Below are 15,133 nucleotides of genomic sequence, written 5' to 3'. Positions count from 1 at the left end.
TATATCAGGATAACTCAGAGGTCAGCTGTTTGAATGTATGCCAAGGATTTTTGGTTTGCAAGACTTAAGTGGTGGTGGCAAAAGGCAGTTTTCAATCTCTAAATAAACACTATCCCAGCTAGACGTGAGATGCCCTATACACCTTCTGGTTTCTTTTGCGACCGGTTAATCCGGGAACGAGAGAGAAGAGATGGAGAAGGATCGTTGAGCAAACCCATCCGCTTCGGCGGTCAGGACTACAATGTCCTCAGACAGGAGTATCTGCAGAAGAAAAAGCTTTTCGAGGATGAAACCTTTCCTGCTACTGTGGAGTCTCTTGGCTACAAAGAGTTGGGCCACAAATCCAGCAAAGTCAAGAACATCGTCTGGAAGCGGCCCAAGGTAGGAGGGAGAGGACCTTTAGGGACAAGTGGATTGAGACTGTAGTGTTCCTAACGCTTGACCGCTGTCGAGGTCACTCTGTGAACTGATCAAGGGTAGAGGACCTTGAATGTCCTGTTTCTTTGGATAATAAAATGGATAGATACATATTATGGATCGATTAAAGCTAAACAAAGGACATCTTCTTTAAAACTCTCCAAAACGTTGTAGACTCAAATCTTGAAATTCTTTATTAGCTTGTACACTACTGGTCAAAGGTTAAGGGTCACTTGACTGGTTTTTATGGTCTTAAAAACCTTCTGAATGTTTAGGATAGTGGAGGAAAATATAATTGTGCTAACACAAACCCTTACATTGTGTTTATGTTTTTGTCAATATGTCATATGACCTATGGAAAAATTGTTTAATGCAGATCGCTGCATCGCTGCGCTTATATATTTAATCATTTAATAAGAACAGTTTCCTGAATAACAGTGAATTTGGACATCCAGTGTTTCAAAAGGACGGCTACAGTATGTTTACTGTTTTTGAATTACAACAACATATAGCCTTTGGTCTGTTAAATCACATTTGTTAAAAAAAACTATAACACTTCAGTAAGGTAAACAACAGTAAAAGCATTAACTAACACAAGCTAACAATGAGCATCATCTTTTTTTAGCATTTATTCATCTGTGATAATTAATGTCAATTCCAAGTGTACATATTAGTTTATTGTGCAGTAATTATGTATTAACATGCATTAAAATGTTAACAACTTCATCTTTTGATTAGAAAAATGAATTAATAAATGTTAAAATGAACATGAACTAAGATTAATAAATGCTATAGAAGTATTGTTCATGTGACAATTTATGCTAGCTAAAACAAATCCCTCAGACCCACCCACCACACTCTCAAACACAAACACATATGTATATATTTATAAATGATTGCTGGACAAGCCCTAAATAGATGGGAACTTTGTTAATAGTGTTTAAAAAGAATCACAGGATGATACTGAACACACATCTGTATATCTCCTATAGTTTATGTGTCTTTTCATGTATCTTATAATTTTTAGCGAGTTAAGAAACATCAACTTTTTGGATGATGTGTCCTGCAGGATATATCAGAAAATCCAGAGTTCATTGTTGGAGGTGCTAGCAGGACAGATATCTGCCAGGGTGATCTGGGTAAGATTATCACTTTACATTTCATCACTCACTTTTAGTTTTGTCTCTGGGGTCAGGACAGAGTATATTTAAGGTCACAGTGCAGCTTTATGACAGCGATACCTCTCTCTGGCCCCTGCATATAGGCTTATAGTCCAGTGGGGACACCTCTGTATTGTTTACTCTGTTGGAAGGGAATCCAACTACAGCGCTTTTACATTGTTGTGTCCCACACATGGGTGATAAAAGAGAGCAGAGTCACAAAGGTTGTCAACTCAAAGAGTAGATTACCAAACTGGCACGTTCCCCCAGACAATCTAAAAAACGCTGAGATCAGCAATGGGCTCCTGTTTTTAGTACTAATAGTAAACGTTATAAGATTTTTTTTGAAACAGTCAGTTCTAGCCCTTGATTTTGATTGGCTGAGTCAAGTTCTAAGCCGTTGTAAAATTCCCCGATATATAACGGCGGACCGCATTACATAGCCAAAATATAATTGTATTTACTTTATTTTATGAAACCTTGCTACGCATATGTAGTAACTGTTTTATTAAAGCAATATGCCCCAAGAAGCAGTGGGTTACAGTGCATGTCATAACAGCTAAGGAGGTTATAAGCTGTTATAAAATGCACTGTAACCCACTGCTTCTTTGGGCTTATTGCTTTAATATGCAATCTCTGATGATTTTTCTGTGTCTGTAGGAGACTGCTGGTTGCTTGCAGCTATTGCGTGTCTAACTCTAAATGAGAAGCTGCTGTATCGTGTTATACCTCAAGAGCAAAGTTTCTCAGAGGGCTATGCTGGAATTTTTCATTTCCAAGTTAGTGTTGTTTAACAAACATATACAATCTTTACACATCCTTAATTTAAATGGTGATTCTTAACAATCACAAATGATCCAATTCAGTTTTGGTGTTATGGAGACTGGATGGACGTTGTCGTTGATGACCGTATTCCCACTATTGACAACAAGCTGGTGTTCACCAAATCTGCTGAGAGGAATGAATTCTGGAGCGCTCTCTTGGAAAAAGCTTATGCCAAGTAAGTGTCTGTGCAAATCCAAGACATTTTTTGATTGATCATAGACCAACTTCTTGGTCACAGTAAACAATAACAAAAACTAAACAAATGACGGATGAATCAGTCAAAAACATGCTGATTTTATTAACATTAGCACAATAGTAGCTAAGTGGTTAGAGCATGGCGTTAGCAACGCAAAGGTCATGTGTACGAGCCCAGGGATGGAACGTACTTAGAAACTTATGTTTAGTATAATGCAATGTAAGTAGCTTTGGATAAAAGCCAAATGCATAAATGTAAAAATCTGTATGATTTTTAACATAATTATGTATGAAATAATTATTAGATATTCTGGTAGCACTTATTTATGGTCCTGTTGTAAAGTTCAAAATTATTATAGTTTTCCGTTTGACTATTGTTTTTTTATGATTTTGAATTTACTTTTATATTTCTAGTTTTCATGTCAATTTTTGCTTAATTTTCATCACTGTAAAAAAAATTATTAACAGTACTTTCATGTAATATTTTTAATATGGTCACAAATAGTCAAATTACAGAAAAATATGTTACAGCTGCCGAAAAAAGTTTTAATTGTAGTAAAATATAACAACCTTGGTACTTGCTATATAAGATTTAACCTAATCATAACCCTGAACTCATATAAGTACATGTTGTTACAATATTTTGTTTGGTATAGGGCACCACAAGTATACAGTAAGTGCAAAACGAAGCAATTGTAAAACATTTCTTTTTAACACCTTTTTGAGTCAAGGCCTATGCAGGTTAACTACATTAGCCTACATAACAATAAAAGTAAAACAAGAACTTGACAACAAAATTTCTGACAGCTGTAGTTTGTGTATTGTCGTTCAGGCTTCATGGTTCTTATGAGGCTCTTAAGGGTGGGAACACTGCTGAGGGAATGGAAGACTTCACTGGAGGTGTTACTGAATTTTATGAAATGAAGGAGGCACCCAAACAACTGTATAAGATCATGCAGAAAGGTCTGGAGAGAGGCTCCCTCATGGGCTGCTCCATTGATGTAAGTTAAAAAAAATACTCACTGATCCCAATATATCGTTTGATTATGAAGCCATGTAATGTTTGATTTACAGTCTCTGGTTCCAGCCCGCTTTGAAACCCGCACTACAACAGGGCTTGTGAAGGGCCATGCCTACTCTGTGACTGCTGTGGAGGAGGTATTACTTCTGTTTTAACTTAAAGAAATAGATCATTGCGGCTGCTAAGTTCCAAAAAACACACCAAAGGGTCATTGATTCCATATTTTCTAAAGCCATGCATTATTATTGTGTAACAAACATTTACATTTTTGTTGTTCATATGTCATATAGTATATGTTATTAAAAGACATATTTATATTTTATTTGACAAAAATCCTGTGAATATGATTTGTTGCATCCGGATTAAAGTGTGTTATTAGTTTTGAGAGGTTGTTATCTGGGAATAAAAAACTAATAATATTAGTCATTATATTGGAGTATAGCTTTATTAATTTTTTATTATCAACACATTGGTTTGATTTTAATTATTTTACACTCAGGTTGAATTAAACCTTACATGATATTGAAATTGAGTAATGTTTTATTTTAAAATTGTATTCAAAACACTGTGATAGAATTATATTGTGTACCCAGTATTGTGTATTGTTATACGTACCCCTAGAGGACTTCCTATTGTGGAAATATATGGAAATAATAGAAAGGATTTGTAGTGCAGAAGAGAAGTCATTCAAGTTTCAAAACACAAGGATTAATAATTATTTTTCATTTTGTGTGAGATCTTCCTTTAATTAATTAAATGTAAGTGTATGGAAGTGTAGTGTAAGCACTTCCTAAGAGTCATTATCCAGAAGTTCTTTAATGATGTGATTATATGTGTCTTTAGTGTAAACAGCAAAAGGAATCTAAAGTACGTCTGGTTCGTATACGTAATCCCTGGGGTCAAATCGAATGGAAAGGACCATGGAGTGATAAGTGAGTGAATGCATTTAAAGTCCCCATGAAAACCAAATTTGACTCAAATTACTTCGGTAGCGCACATTATTGTTGTAACCAATTCATCCTTCAATCCACAAAAACAGTCTTCAATCAAAATCTGAAAATATACTCTCGCTCTGGAGTGGCAATCCTTTTCTGATGACATAAGTTTGACAGTTTGGGCAGAACATCTACTAAACCTTCACCCTCAAGGGATTCTAACTGAATATGGTTTTCTTCTTGAAGACTAATGAAGCCGGAGTTAAAATACCACGTATCATTTTACTTCCAAGCAGTAGAATGGGAGTGAATGGGTGTTGAGTTTTTAAAGCTCCAAAAGTGCTCGTGACAGCTCTGTGGTCTTAACAAAGGTTTTCTGAAGCAAATCAATACGTTTGTTTAAGAGAAATATCCATATTGACTGCGCTATTAGTGTGATGTCTTGCTTCCGTCATCTCTTGAATGTGTGTGAACCAGAGACTTGTATTTCCGGAAGATGAAGCAGGCGTGTCGAAAGTCCCGGTGACAAAGCTTTTTTTTCATTTTGTTCCATCCACAGGCCCATGTCAAGCCCCTACTTTGGAAACCCAAATTGGACAATCTACCACCGACAATTACAGACCTGTCTCTCTCCTCCCATTTATAGCAAAAACACTTGAAAGGGCAGTTTTCAACCAGGTGTCTTCCTACCTATCCCACAATGAAGTACTGGATGACGAATAGTCTGGCTTCAAAACAAACCAATCCACTGAGACTGCACTGCTATTGGTCACAGAAGCATTACGGCTAGCCAAGGCGGAATCCAAATCCTCGGTCCTGACCCTGCTAGACTTATCTGCTGCTTTCGACACTGTCAATCACCTAAACTGCTAGCAACCCTGCCATCTCTAGGAATCTCAGGCTCCTCTCCGCTGGTTCATATCCTAGCTCTCCGGCAGATCCTTCAGGGTGTCGTGGAGGGGCTCGCTGTCCACTGCTCTCCACATGATCACTGGGATCATGATCACATGATCGCTGCTTTCTTCCATCTATGCATACGCATCCTTGGTACCCATAACACAGGCACATGGCTTCTCCTATCACTGATATGCTGAAGACACCCAGATTTACAACTCAAATTTACCCGGACGATACGACTGTAGCAGGTTGCGTTACAGCCTGCCTAGAAGACATCTCAGCTTGGATGACAGAGCATCACCTGTCAAGACAGAACTAGTAGTATTTCCGGCACACCCCACAGGGGGCAACATGATCTCACCATCCAACTTGGAAATACAACAATCACTTTTTCCAAAACAGCCACGAACCTCTGAGTCATATTTAATTATCCGCTGTCCTTCAAAGGATAATCACTTTGAAGGTCTTTGCAAAGTCACTTTGTAAAGACAACGCAGTCATGCCGATATGCCTTATTCAACAATAGAAAGGTAAGACTCCTATCTCACTGAGCATGCGGCACAACTCCTTGTCCAGGCCCCTGTAATCTCAAGGTTGGACTACTGCAATGCTCTCCTTGCTGGTCTTCCTGCAAAGGCTATCAAACCACTCCTGCTGGTTCAGAACGCAGCAGCACACCTCGTCTTCCAACAGACCAAAAGTCTCATGTGACACCCCTTTTCATCTTTCTCCACTGTATACCAGTTGAAGCTCTTATCAGATTCAAGTTGCTAATGCTTGCCTACAGGACTATCACTGGATCAAGCTTTCACACCCTCCTACACTCCATGAAGAACCCTGTGTTCAGCAAATGAGCGGCGTCTTGTATTGCCTTCTCAAAAGGGCAGTAAATTGCTTTCCCACTCATTCTCCTTCACAACTCCTTCCACATCTCTCACAACATAAAAAACGACTTAAAACCGATCTCTTCTTTGAATACTTGACAGACAAATGAGGAAAAAAAGAACCCTCTCTTTCTCTCAGCAGGTATTTTTCTGGCTTTTATTGAAACTAGTAACTTTTGTATTATTGCTCCTGTATGATATATCGCTTTATTGCTCCCTGAACTCTCTGTTAGTCGCTTTTGATAAAAGTGTCTGCTAAATGTAATGTTCCAATAGGATAGCGTCTACACTGGTGGGAACTTTCGTCACCGTGATTTGCACAGAAAACAAGCCTCTGGTTCACACGCATTTGAGAGATGACGGAAGCTAGACATCAACGTTAATAGCGCTGTCAATATGGATATTTCTCTTAAACAAGCGCATTGATTTGCTTTAAGAGACCTTTGTTAAGACCACAGAGCCGTGTCGAGCAGTTTTTTGATCGATGGATGCACTTTTTGGAGCTTCAAAAAGTCAACACCAATTCACTCCCATTCTACAGCTTGGGAGTAAAATGATACGTAGTTAATCTAACTCCGATTGCATTATACTTCAAGAAGAAAACCATATTCAGTTAGGATGCCTTTAGGGAAATTTTTATTTGGTCGTGAAGTATCCCTTTAACTCCTCCCTTCAGTCTGCTGCTAGTTACATTTCTGAATGGCCTTTTATACATCATGTCAACTCCCAGTGAAAAAATTTTTCTCTTTTAAAATTGTATTTCGCAAAGAAATAATGAAGTCGTTTGTGAATTCCATTCAATAGACTTAAAATAAAAAACTTTAGAAAAAATATAGATTTTAACAAAACTCATTCCACTAAATTCTTTCCCTCAGTTCAAAAGAGTGGGAAACCATACCTAAATCAGAAAGGGAGAAACTCCAGCAACAGAATGCAGAAGATGGAGAATTCTGGTTAGTCAAAGTGAAAGATTTTTTAGTGTGTTCTATCAGTTGTGTAGGTATTGGGAATATAGTCCATCCTCTCATGCCTTATTGCTTAAAAAGTAACTTCTATTATGTGTAGGATGTCATTTGATGATTTTAAGAAAAATTACACCAAGATTGAGATCTGCAACTTGACCCCTGATGCTCTCGAGTTACACAATAAGTTACACAAATGGACAGTGTCTGTGAATGAGGGACGCTGGCTAAAGGGCTGCTCTGCTGGAGGATGCAGAAATTATCCTGGTAAGTATTACGTTAAGATATTACTGCACATTTGTCTGCAGTATTGCATTTCTTTAGTTATAAAAATGTTTTGTACTTTATTTGTGTGGTCTACTACAGAGACATTCTGGACTAACCCTCAATACCGCCTGCGTCTTCACGAGGAAGATGATGATCCAGAGGAAGATGAAAAAGCCTGCACTTTCGTTGTTGCTTTGATGCAGAAAAACAGACGCCGAGAACGCAAGTTGGGTGCGAATCTCTTCACTATCGGATTTTCCATCTATGAGGTACATTGACAACAAACAGATAAACAAATAGTGATAAAAACCATGTTGACCGCATCCAATGCCATTTTAACTGTTTCCATGTCTCCACAGGTGCCGAAGGAGGTATGAAAATGCAAAGACAAATATTTTGGAGCCCTTTCAAAATAACAGAGTTCGGTTAAAGGCTTGTGTATATTCCTCTGTGCATTCATAACTTCCAAAGTTTCTATGATTTTATAAGAACTGTTTATCGAGAGAATTTATAAGCTTCATCATGACCAATCAGATTTGCTTTTCTTTCTCAGATGCATGGAAATAAGCAGCACATGCAGAAGGACTTCTTCATGTCCAACAACTCCAAGGCCCGTTCCAAGGCTTACATCAACCTGCGAGAAGTGACGCAGCGTTTCCGCCTGAGTCCTGGAGAATACGTCATTGTTCCCTCCACCTACGAGCCCCACCAGGAAGGCGAATTTATCCTCCGTGTCTTCTCTGAAAAGAGGAACACCTCTGAGTGAGTGAAAGAATAAGGACATTTTTACTGTACATCGATGTCAGATAGCATTTTACAGATTTTTCTGTGTTTGCTGGATGTCTGTAGGTATGTAGTTGTCCGTCCCTTTAAATCACATCATAGGTGAACAACTTTTGAAACATCTGGCTTGAAAGAAGCCGTTGATACTCATGACAACTTTTACAAGTCAGTATGTGCTTGACTAAAATGTATTTACATTTAATATACAAGCACTATAGTTATATTAAGGAATGGTTTTTAGAAGTCACACTTTAGTGAGGAGGGGTGAAAAACACAAGGGACAACATTTTTTCCGACAATTTGATTTGTAGACCTGGAAGAAATCGGCCCCAGTTCGAAGCTGTAATGGAATCATTTTTAGGACAAGCAACAGCACATATTGGGACCCTCTGGTAAACATTTCCTTTCAGTTCTGATCCAATGTGATGCACAAAGAAGCATGCAAAGGACTGATGATGGTCTCTGTGAAAAGCTAATGACGCTGCAGTTTCAAGCTGGAGTCTAAAATTCTGATTTAAAATAGGAATAATAGTTCCAGTTTCTTGATCTGGCCTAAATGTTAACGTATTATTGTGCCTGTAATAATCAAATGATTACATTTACACGTATAAGCATAAATAATACTGACAGTACTACGATTATTTACAAATCGAAAGACCCACACATAAATGAAATGTTTCGATTTGTATTATTATGATTTTAATGTTATTTATTATTAATATGAATATTGTTATAGTTAGGGCTATACGAGTTCAGTTAGAGCATTTTAACACGTTTAATTACATTGTATAAGAGCAGAAAATGTAGAAAAAAAACTGTATGTACTGTATACTTATATAAGAAAACACATATGTAAGCAGAATAAGGATTTTTTGTTTGGCAAATTATCAAAAATGTCGAACATACGAATGTATACACTGACTATACCACGAAGATAAAATCAAATGTGACGAAAATGAAGGATGAATATCTGCAAAAAAGCTCAGAATTCAATATTTTTGTGCTCTGTACTATCGTGACCAGTGTTTATTTTATTTTTTTCTCAGGGAGATAGAGAACAGGATTGAGGCTGATCATCCAGTGGTAAGTGCTTGAACATATATGAATCGTGAAATGAAATGTTGTTAAAGCTGAGAACATTGTCTACATACACTCATAAAGGCAAGCATAGTAGTAGTAATATTGGTGCATAATTCGTCCTGCACTGTTTGTGTTTCTTAAACTTAAATGACACCTCTGACAATGATGTTACATTTTATTTACATTGAGATCTGGCAGACACTTTTCCCCAAAGCAACTTATAGTACAGTAGCCTACATTCAGGCTATATTTTATCAGCATGTGTGTTCCCTCAAACCCATGACCTTTGCACTGTTAACGCTGAGTGCTACCTATTGGGCTATTGAAACTTTTCTAGATTTTATCACAGATTTTAGTTAACATTTCATACCAACATAATTGTAATATACCCACAAAACACTATCAGCCATCTATTGTAGCATTGCATAGCAACGCCCTGGAAAGCACCCGGTTCAAATCATTGTGGGTGAGGTTTACATGAACAAGCATCGCTTTTGAAAATGTAGAACTCTTCATTTGTGAAGAACATGGTAAAGAAGCTGTCTACAAATATTTTTTATATTTCTTTTAAAAACTGTTGTCAAATCAAGATAATTTTAAATTACAAATATCTATCCATGATGTCATACATGCATGACTACATTTCTCAGCATATTTTTAGATTTGTCTAAAATGAAAGAATGCTTGTGAAGAATTGATGTATTTATTAACATAATGCATTAGCTTACTTTGACACCATTTTATAATCTTAGTTTGTTAATTTTAGCATTCACAAATATTTCTTTTTAATCTAAAATTGCATCTGTAACATTAGTTAATTTTTATTAATATAATTATATTGCCATTATTATCAACAAATATTAATACATGCTGAAAAACTATATTTGTCATTGTTAGTTCATAATGCATTTGCAAACAAAATACAAACATAAAGTGTTACTAATTTTTTTTGAAGAGACAGTTTAGCTCAATTAATGATGGCGTACAGTGTATGCAGTATGTACATACTGTAGTATTCACATCATTTATCTGTAAAGGCTTAGATCGACTTCACTTTATTTATATCCGTCACGTTCATTTAGCCGGATCCAGCTTCCACTGGGGAGGAAAGTGAGGAGGACAAGCAGTTCCTGTCCATCTTCCAGCAGATCGCAGGGGACGTGAGTACTGGGAAGTCAGTGAGCGCTGGGGGGAGTGTGAGTATGGTGGTGGGTTGGGACTGTAAATGGGCATGCCAGCGGTAACAGTGGCAACAACATCACAACACTTAAATCTCTGCAACAATAACTGTGAAATGAATACAACATTCTTCTTCTCTTTTCTATGTATATTTTACAGCAAATAGAAATCTCAGCCAATGAGCTCAAAGATGTTTTGAAAAAGTTACTTACTCGTTGTAAGTATCTTTGCATGATCATTTTATTTGTATTTGATGTTTTATTTGCATTCTAATTTAAAGGAACTATCTTATTCACAGATAAGGACATACACACCGAAGGCTTTAGTCAGGAGAATTGTAGAAGTATGATCGCCCTCATGGACGTATCCTTTGTATTAAGCTTTTGAAAATGATATTTTCTCTCATCCCCTCTCACATTTGGGTTATAAACAGCAGTAACGCTGTCTTATAATATAGGCAATGTTTTCTTAGTCCTAATCCTGCAGATGGACGGAACAGGAAGACTTAATCTACAAGAGTTTAGACACTTATGGAATAAAATCAAACAGTGGCAGGTTTGAACGGGTCCCCATTATGTTCTATACACCGTAAATAAAGCAACAGTTTATTACACACGTTGACATCAATTGTCTCTGTAGGGAATCTTCAACCGCTATGACTTTGATCATGCTGGTACCATCAGCAGCTATGAGATGAGAAATGCCATCAATGATGCAGGTAATTTTAGAAAGTTTGCTGATGCTGTTTATCTGTGGTCATGCTGAACACTGATAAATCTGTCACTGTACAGTCACGTGTCTTATGTGCCATTCAGGGTTCCGTCTGAATAACCAGCTGTATGACGTCATATCCATGCGCTACGCCAATGAAAACATGAACGTCGACTTTGACAGTTTCATCAGCTGTCTTGTTCGACTGGAAGGAATGTTCAGTAAGTCATTATTCTTATTGATGGGTGTATCAGACATTTGTACAGTAAAATTAGCATTGTCATTCTTAGAAACCTATGCTTAAACCTAAGATTTTTTTTACAGAATTTTTACAGATTTTAAAATACGGTAATAAACAGCAAATTACAGAAAATGCCTGTAAAAAAAGAAAAGCATAATTTTATGTAAAAAACATAATTTTACAGTGTTTTGCCGGTTTCCCCACCTACGCGGAAATTACCTTTTTTTAACCAGATCTTTTATTTTTTTATCTGTATGAACGTCAAATTACAGAAAAATACTGCAAATTTACAAGAAAAACACATAATTTTATGAGACAAACTGTTATTTTAGGGTACTTTACTGGGAAAATACCAATATTTTTATGGAATTTTTTTAACAGTGTAACATTTACTGTGTTAATTTTTAAATCAAAAGATGTATCTGTTAATATGAGTTAATACAGAATGAACTAACGTTTAAAGTTGTATTGACATTAAATGCATAAAAACTAAATTGCTCGTTGTAAGCTAATGTTAGCTAATGCATTTAGTAATGTTAACAAACACAACCTTATTGTAAAGTGTTCCCGGTTTGGAATTCCTACATACTGTTTGAATTGATAACATGGTTAAACGTTGTAGGTTTAAAGATCAGTGCAAAATAAATATAAATTAATAACTAAATAAGCATACAAGAAAATATGTGTTCCACATAGCTTGTAAAGAGTTAGCAAGACAACTGATAAGGAATTGTCTCAGCCTCAGACGTCACGGCCACGGACCGTTGGCAAAATGTCTGATGGATAAGGCACACTTTTCTGGAAACACTTCAGCACGTTCGAAGTCGTCATCTGGTTGGTTAAATTGCACATGTTTTCCGGGATACGTGGGTGTCATGTTCTTTAACGGTCCGTCTGGAAACCACACAACACCATCTGATCTAATAAGAAGTCATCACAATCGACTAAATGATTGATTCTTAAAAGTATGAGAGGTTCATGGCATAAACTTATAATCATTGTTGTTGGCTATTTACATACACGTTCGTGAATGTACACCGATCTGTTACTGCGGAGACATTTCCAAGCCTCTAAACATGACGCGGCACAAAACGAAACATGATTGGTTGCTTTACCTGTCAGTTGTTAGGCCGCTAGGGCGGGCCTTGGCCAAAGAAAGCGTGAAAGCTTTCGGCTAAGCGAGACTAGGGGAGAAATAATAACTTGAACGCACTGTGAAGCATCTAACAAATTCATAAATGTAAACATTGTAATGTATGAAGTCAACCTTTCTTGTTTCAGGAGCGTTCCAGGCCTTTGATCAAGATGGTGATGGCACCATTAGACTTAATGTACTGGAGGTGAGTGGACAGCATTTGGACATCTAAGACGTGCTAAAACTATCCAAACGGATTCTTCGAAAAAAAATTTGATGATTATATGAAGCTGTTGTTTTGTTGGATTAGAAAATATTAAGCAGTTATTTTGATTTCTCTAATTGAACAGTGGCTCCAGCTAACCATGTATGCATAAATCATCTGTGGATCCAGGTGAGCCTGACCTCAGCAAGGACCAGAACCACCAGCTCTTACCTCATCACTCAATGTGCCAGACTTCTGTTACCTCTTTCTCTGTACCTCAGCCCACACTGACCATCAGCTAATATCTCATTCTTTAAACATTATTACCAATTCTGTTATGTACAGGGGCGACATGATGGACGAAACCAACATGTGAGCCAACCACATCCAGTCATTGCTATCACTTTTAGTCAGGATGTGAAAGACATATTTCAGGGTCTTTGTACACAGGTCACTTGAGTAATTTTAACATGGTTACCAGTACTCTGTGTCAATTCCTCATACAGTACAACATGCTTTTCACATGATAAGTGATGATTCAGTGTCTGTTATGTGTTACATGCAGCATTTACCTCACAAGCATCATGTGCACCTTTATGTCATAAATTCGGACTAAATAGCAGTTTCCATATCTCACCTTATCATTTTTTTAGTAATCCTAATGGTCCACTTTGCATCTACTTTTATCAGTGGTACTGGTTTCTAAGTCATAAAACTTTTTCTGCATCCAATTTACTTGAACCCCATTTAATAAAAATATAAATAAACCCAAGAACAAGTGGACCATGTAGATCAGGGCTATTATACTCATTCCCACCCCCTTTTACAGAGACTGTTAAAAATCTGTAATGATCTGTAAACCAGATAAGAATCATCACACAGCCACTGTGTTCAGGGTCTTAATTTTATATTGTGGGCATGGACTAGACTAACCCTTTTGTTTAAATGAGTGTACTGACTTCACTTGTTAAACCAAATAAATAATTGTGGAGTTCTTGGTTGAAGTGCTTTCACACAAAAAAGTTTGGATGCTGGATTTTTTAAGCATTATTATTACAAATAAGCAACTGGCACATTTTTTACTAATAGAAAATTAAATTTCAAAACGAATATATTTATCGTTTAGTGAATATTAATACTTTACATGAACTGTATATATTATAGATCTAAATAGAATTTTTGCTAGAATTTATCCTCTAACAATAAACATAAAAAATATGTTTAGGTAAAAGAGTTGCAAATAAGGATGGTGTCAGCGGCAACAACATAAACATTATTTGACGCAAACTTGTGGACCTCCACAAATAACTACAGAGTAGTTTTAATTGAATTGAATACTATTAATTATATAATTAAAAATATAAATATATTAGGGCTGTCAAACGAGTAATCGCATCCAGAATAAAAGTTTGTTTTTGCATAATATATGTCTGTGCACTGTGCATATTCATTTTGTATTTACAAACAAACACACGCACGCACACACACACACACACACACACATATATATATTAAGAAAATAGAAATAATTTAAATGATATATAAAAGCTTATTATATTTTCTATTTTTGTTAAACATATGCATGTACGTGTATGTGTTTACAAATACAAAATTGTATTCTGGATGCGATTCATCGTTTCATAGCCATAAAATATATTAATGTGTGCGTCCAATGAAACCATCTATTAGCCTATATTTAGCTGTAATGTAAAAGCTAGCTTTGAACCCAGATGTTGGTTGTAGTATTTGACAAACCCCATTAACTAAAAATTCAGATTACAGGAATGAAAACAGGAACTTTTTGCTTAAGAAAATACTGTATATATTTTATATATAAACAGTTACAAAGGTACACGTGTGAGAAACTAGGAATACCAGGTAAGATGTTGGCTGCATTCTCTCCTCGGCAACACAGTTATAGCAAAAGAACCGAGTTCAAAGGTTATGATGGGGAAAAACAATCACGTGACAAAAAAATCATTGTCAAAAATACACTTCAGAAGTACTCCAGAAAAGAGATCTCATGATTTGCAATGACAGCAGATATTGTTGCTCTATGCCGTCAAAAAGTTACAAAATGACATTACCTCAATATTGCAGTTAGACCATTTTTTGACCGTCTGTGCTGTTAATAGGGCCTGAAAACATCATGTCATGATAGGTGAAACACTCCTAGATAAAAATACCTTCCACATTTATCTGCCCTGCAACTTTCATACATGGCAAATACATCTGG

At 36.5% G+C, this 15,133-nt stretch overlaps 1 protein-coding gene across 1 annotated transcript; it reads left to right on the top strand.

Annotated features, from left to right (window-relative positions):
• Nucleotides 1–129: 129 nt before the first annotated feature.
• On the top strand, nucleotides 130–13,699 carry capn3a (calpain 3a, (p94)). The gene is made up of 21 exons (XM_056767710.1): nucleotides 130–381; nucleotides 1,487–1,556; nucleotides 2,238–2,356; nucleotides 2,444–2,577; nucleotides 3,430–3,598; nucleotides 3,672–3,755; nucleotides 4,462–4,550; nucleotides 7,210–7,287; nucleotides 7,400–7,563; nucleotides 7,663–7,832; nucleotides 7,923–7,934; nucleotides 8,117–8,325; nucleotides 9,393–9,429; nucleotides 10,509–10,622; nucleotides 10,765–10,822; nucleotides 10,904–10,968; nucleotides 11,092–11,160; nucleotides 11,245–11,323; nucleotides 11,421–11,537; nucleotides 12,839–12,897; nucleotides 13,043–13,699. Exons 1-21 carry the CDS (start codon nucleotides 130–132, stop codon nucleotides 13,067–13,069), a joined length of 2,175 nt encoding a protein of 724 aa, XP_056623688.1. The 3' UTR covers nucleotides 13,070–13,699.
• The last annotated feature ends 1,434 nt before the right edge of the window (nucleotides 13,700–15,133 follow it).

This window comes from Triplophysa dalaica, chromosome 15 (genome assembly GCF_015846415.1).
Source record: "Triplophysa dalaica isolate WHDGS20190420 chromosome 15, ASM1584641v1, whole genome shotgun sequence".
Lineage (NCBI taxonomy): Eukaryota > Metazoa > Chordata > Actinopteri > Cypriniformes > Nemacheilidae > Triplophysa > Triplophysa dalaica.
This window is presented reverse-complemented; position numbering and strand designations above follow the sequence as displayed.

Excerpts from the sequence above, each read along its gene's own strand:
- capn3a (XM_056767710.1), top strand. The coding sequence starts at position 130 with ATGCCCTATACACCTTCTGGTTTCTTTTGCGACCGGTTAATCCGGGAA. Across the intron at positions 9,430-10,508 it reads TTGAGGCTGATCATCCAGTG|CCGGATCCAGCTTCCACTGG; the intron begins GTAAGTGCTTGA and ends ACGTTCATTTAG. Across the intron at positions 10,969-11,091 it reads GTATGATCGCCCTCATGGAC|ATGGACGGAACAGGAAGACT; the intron begins GTATCCTTTGTA and ends CTAATCCTGCAG.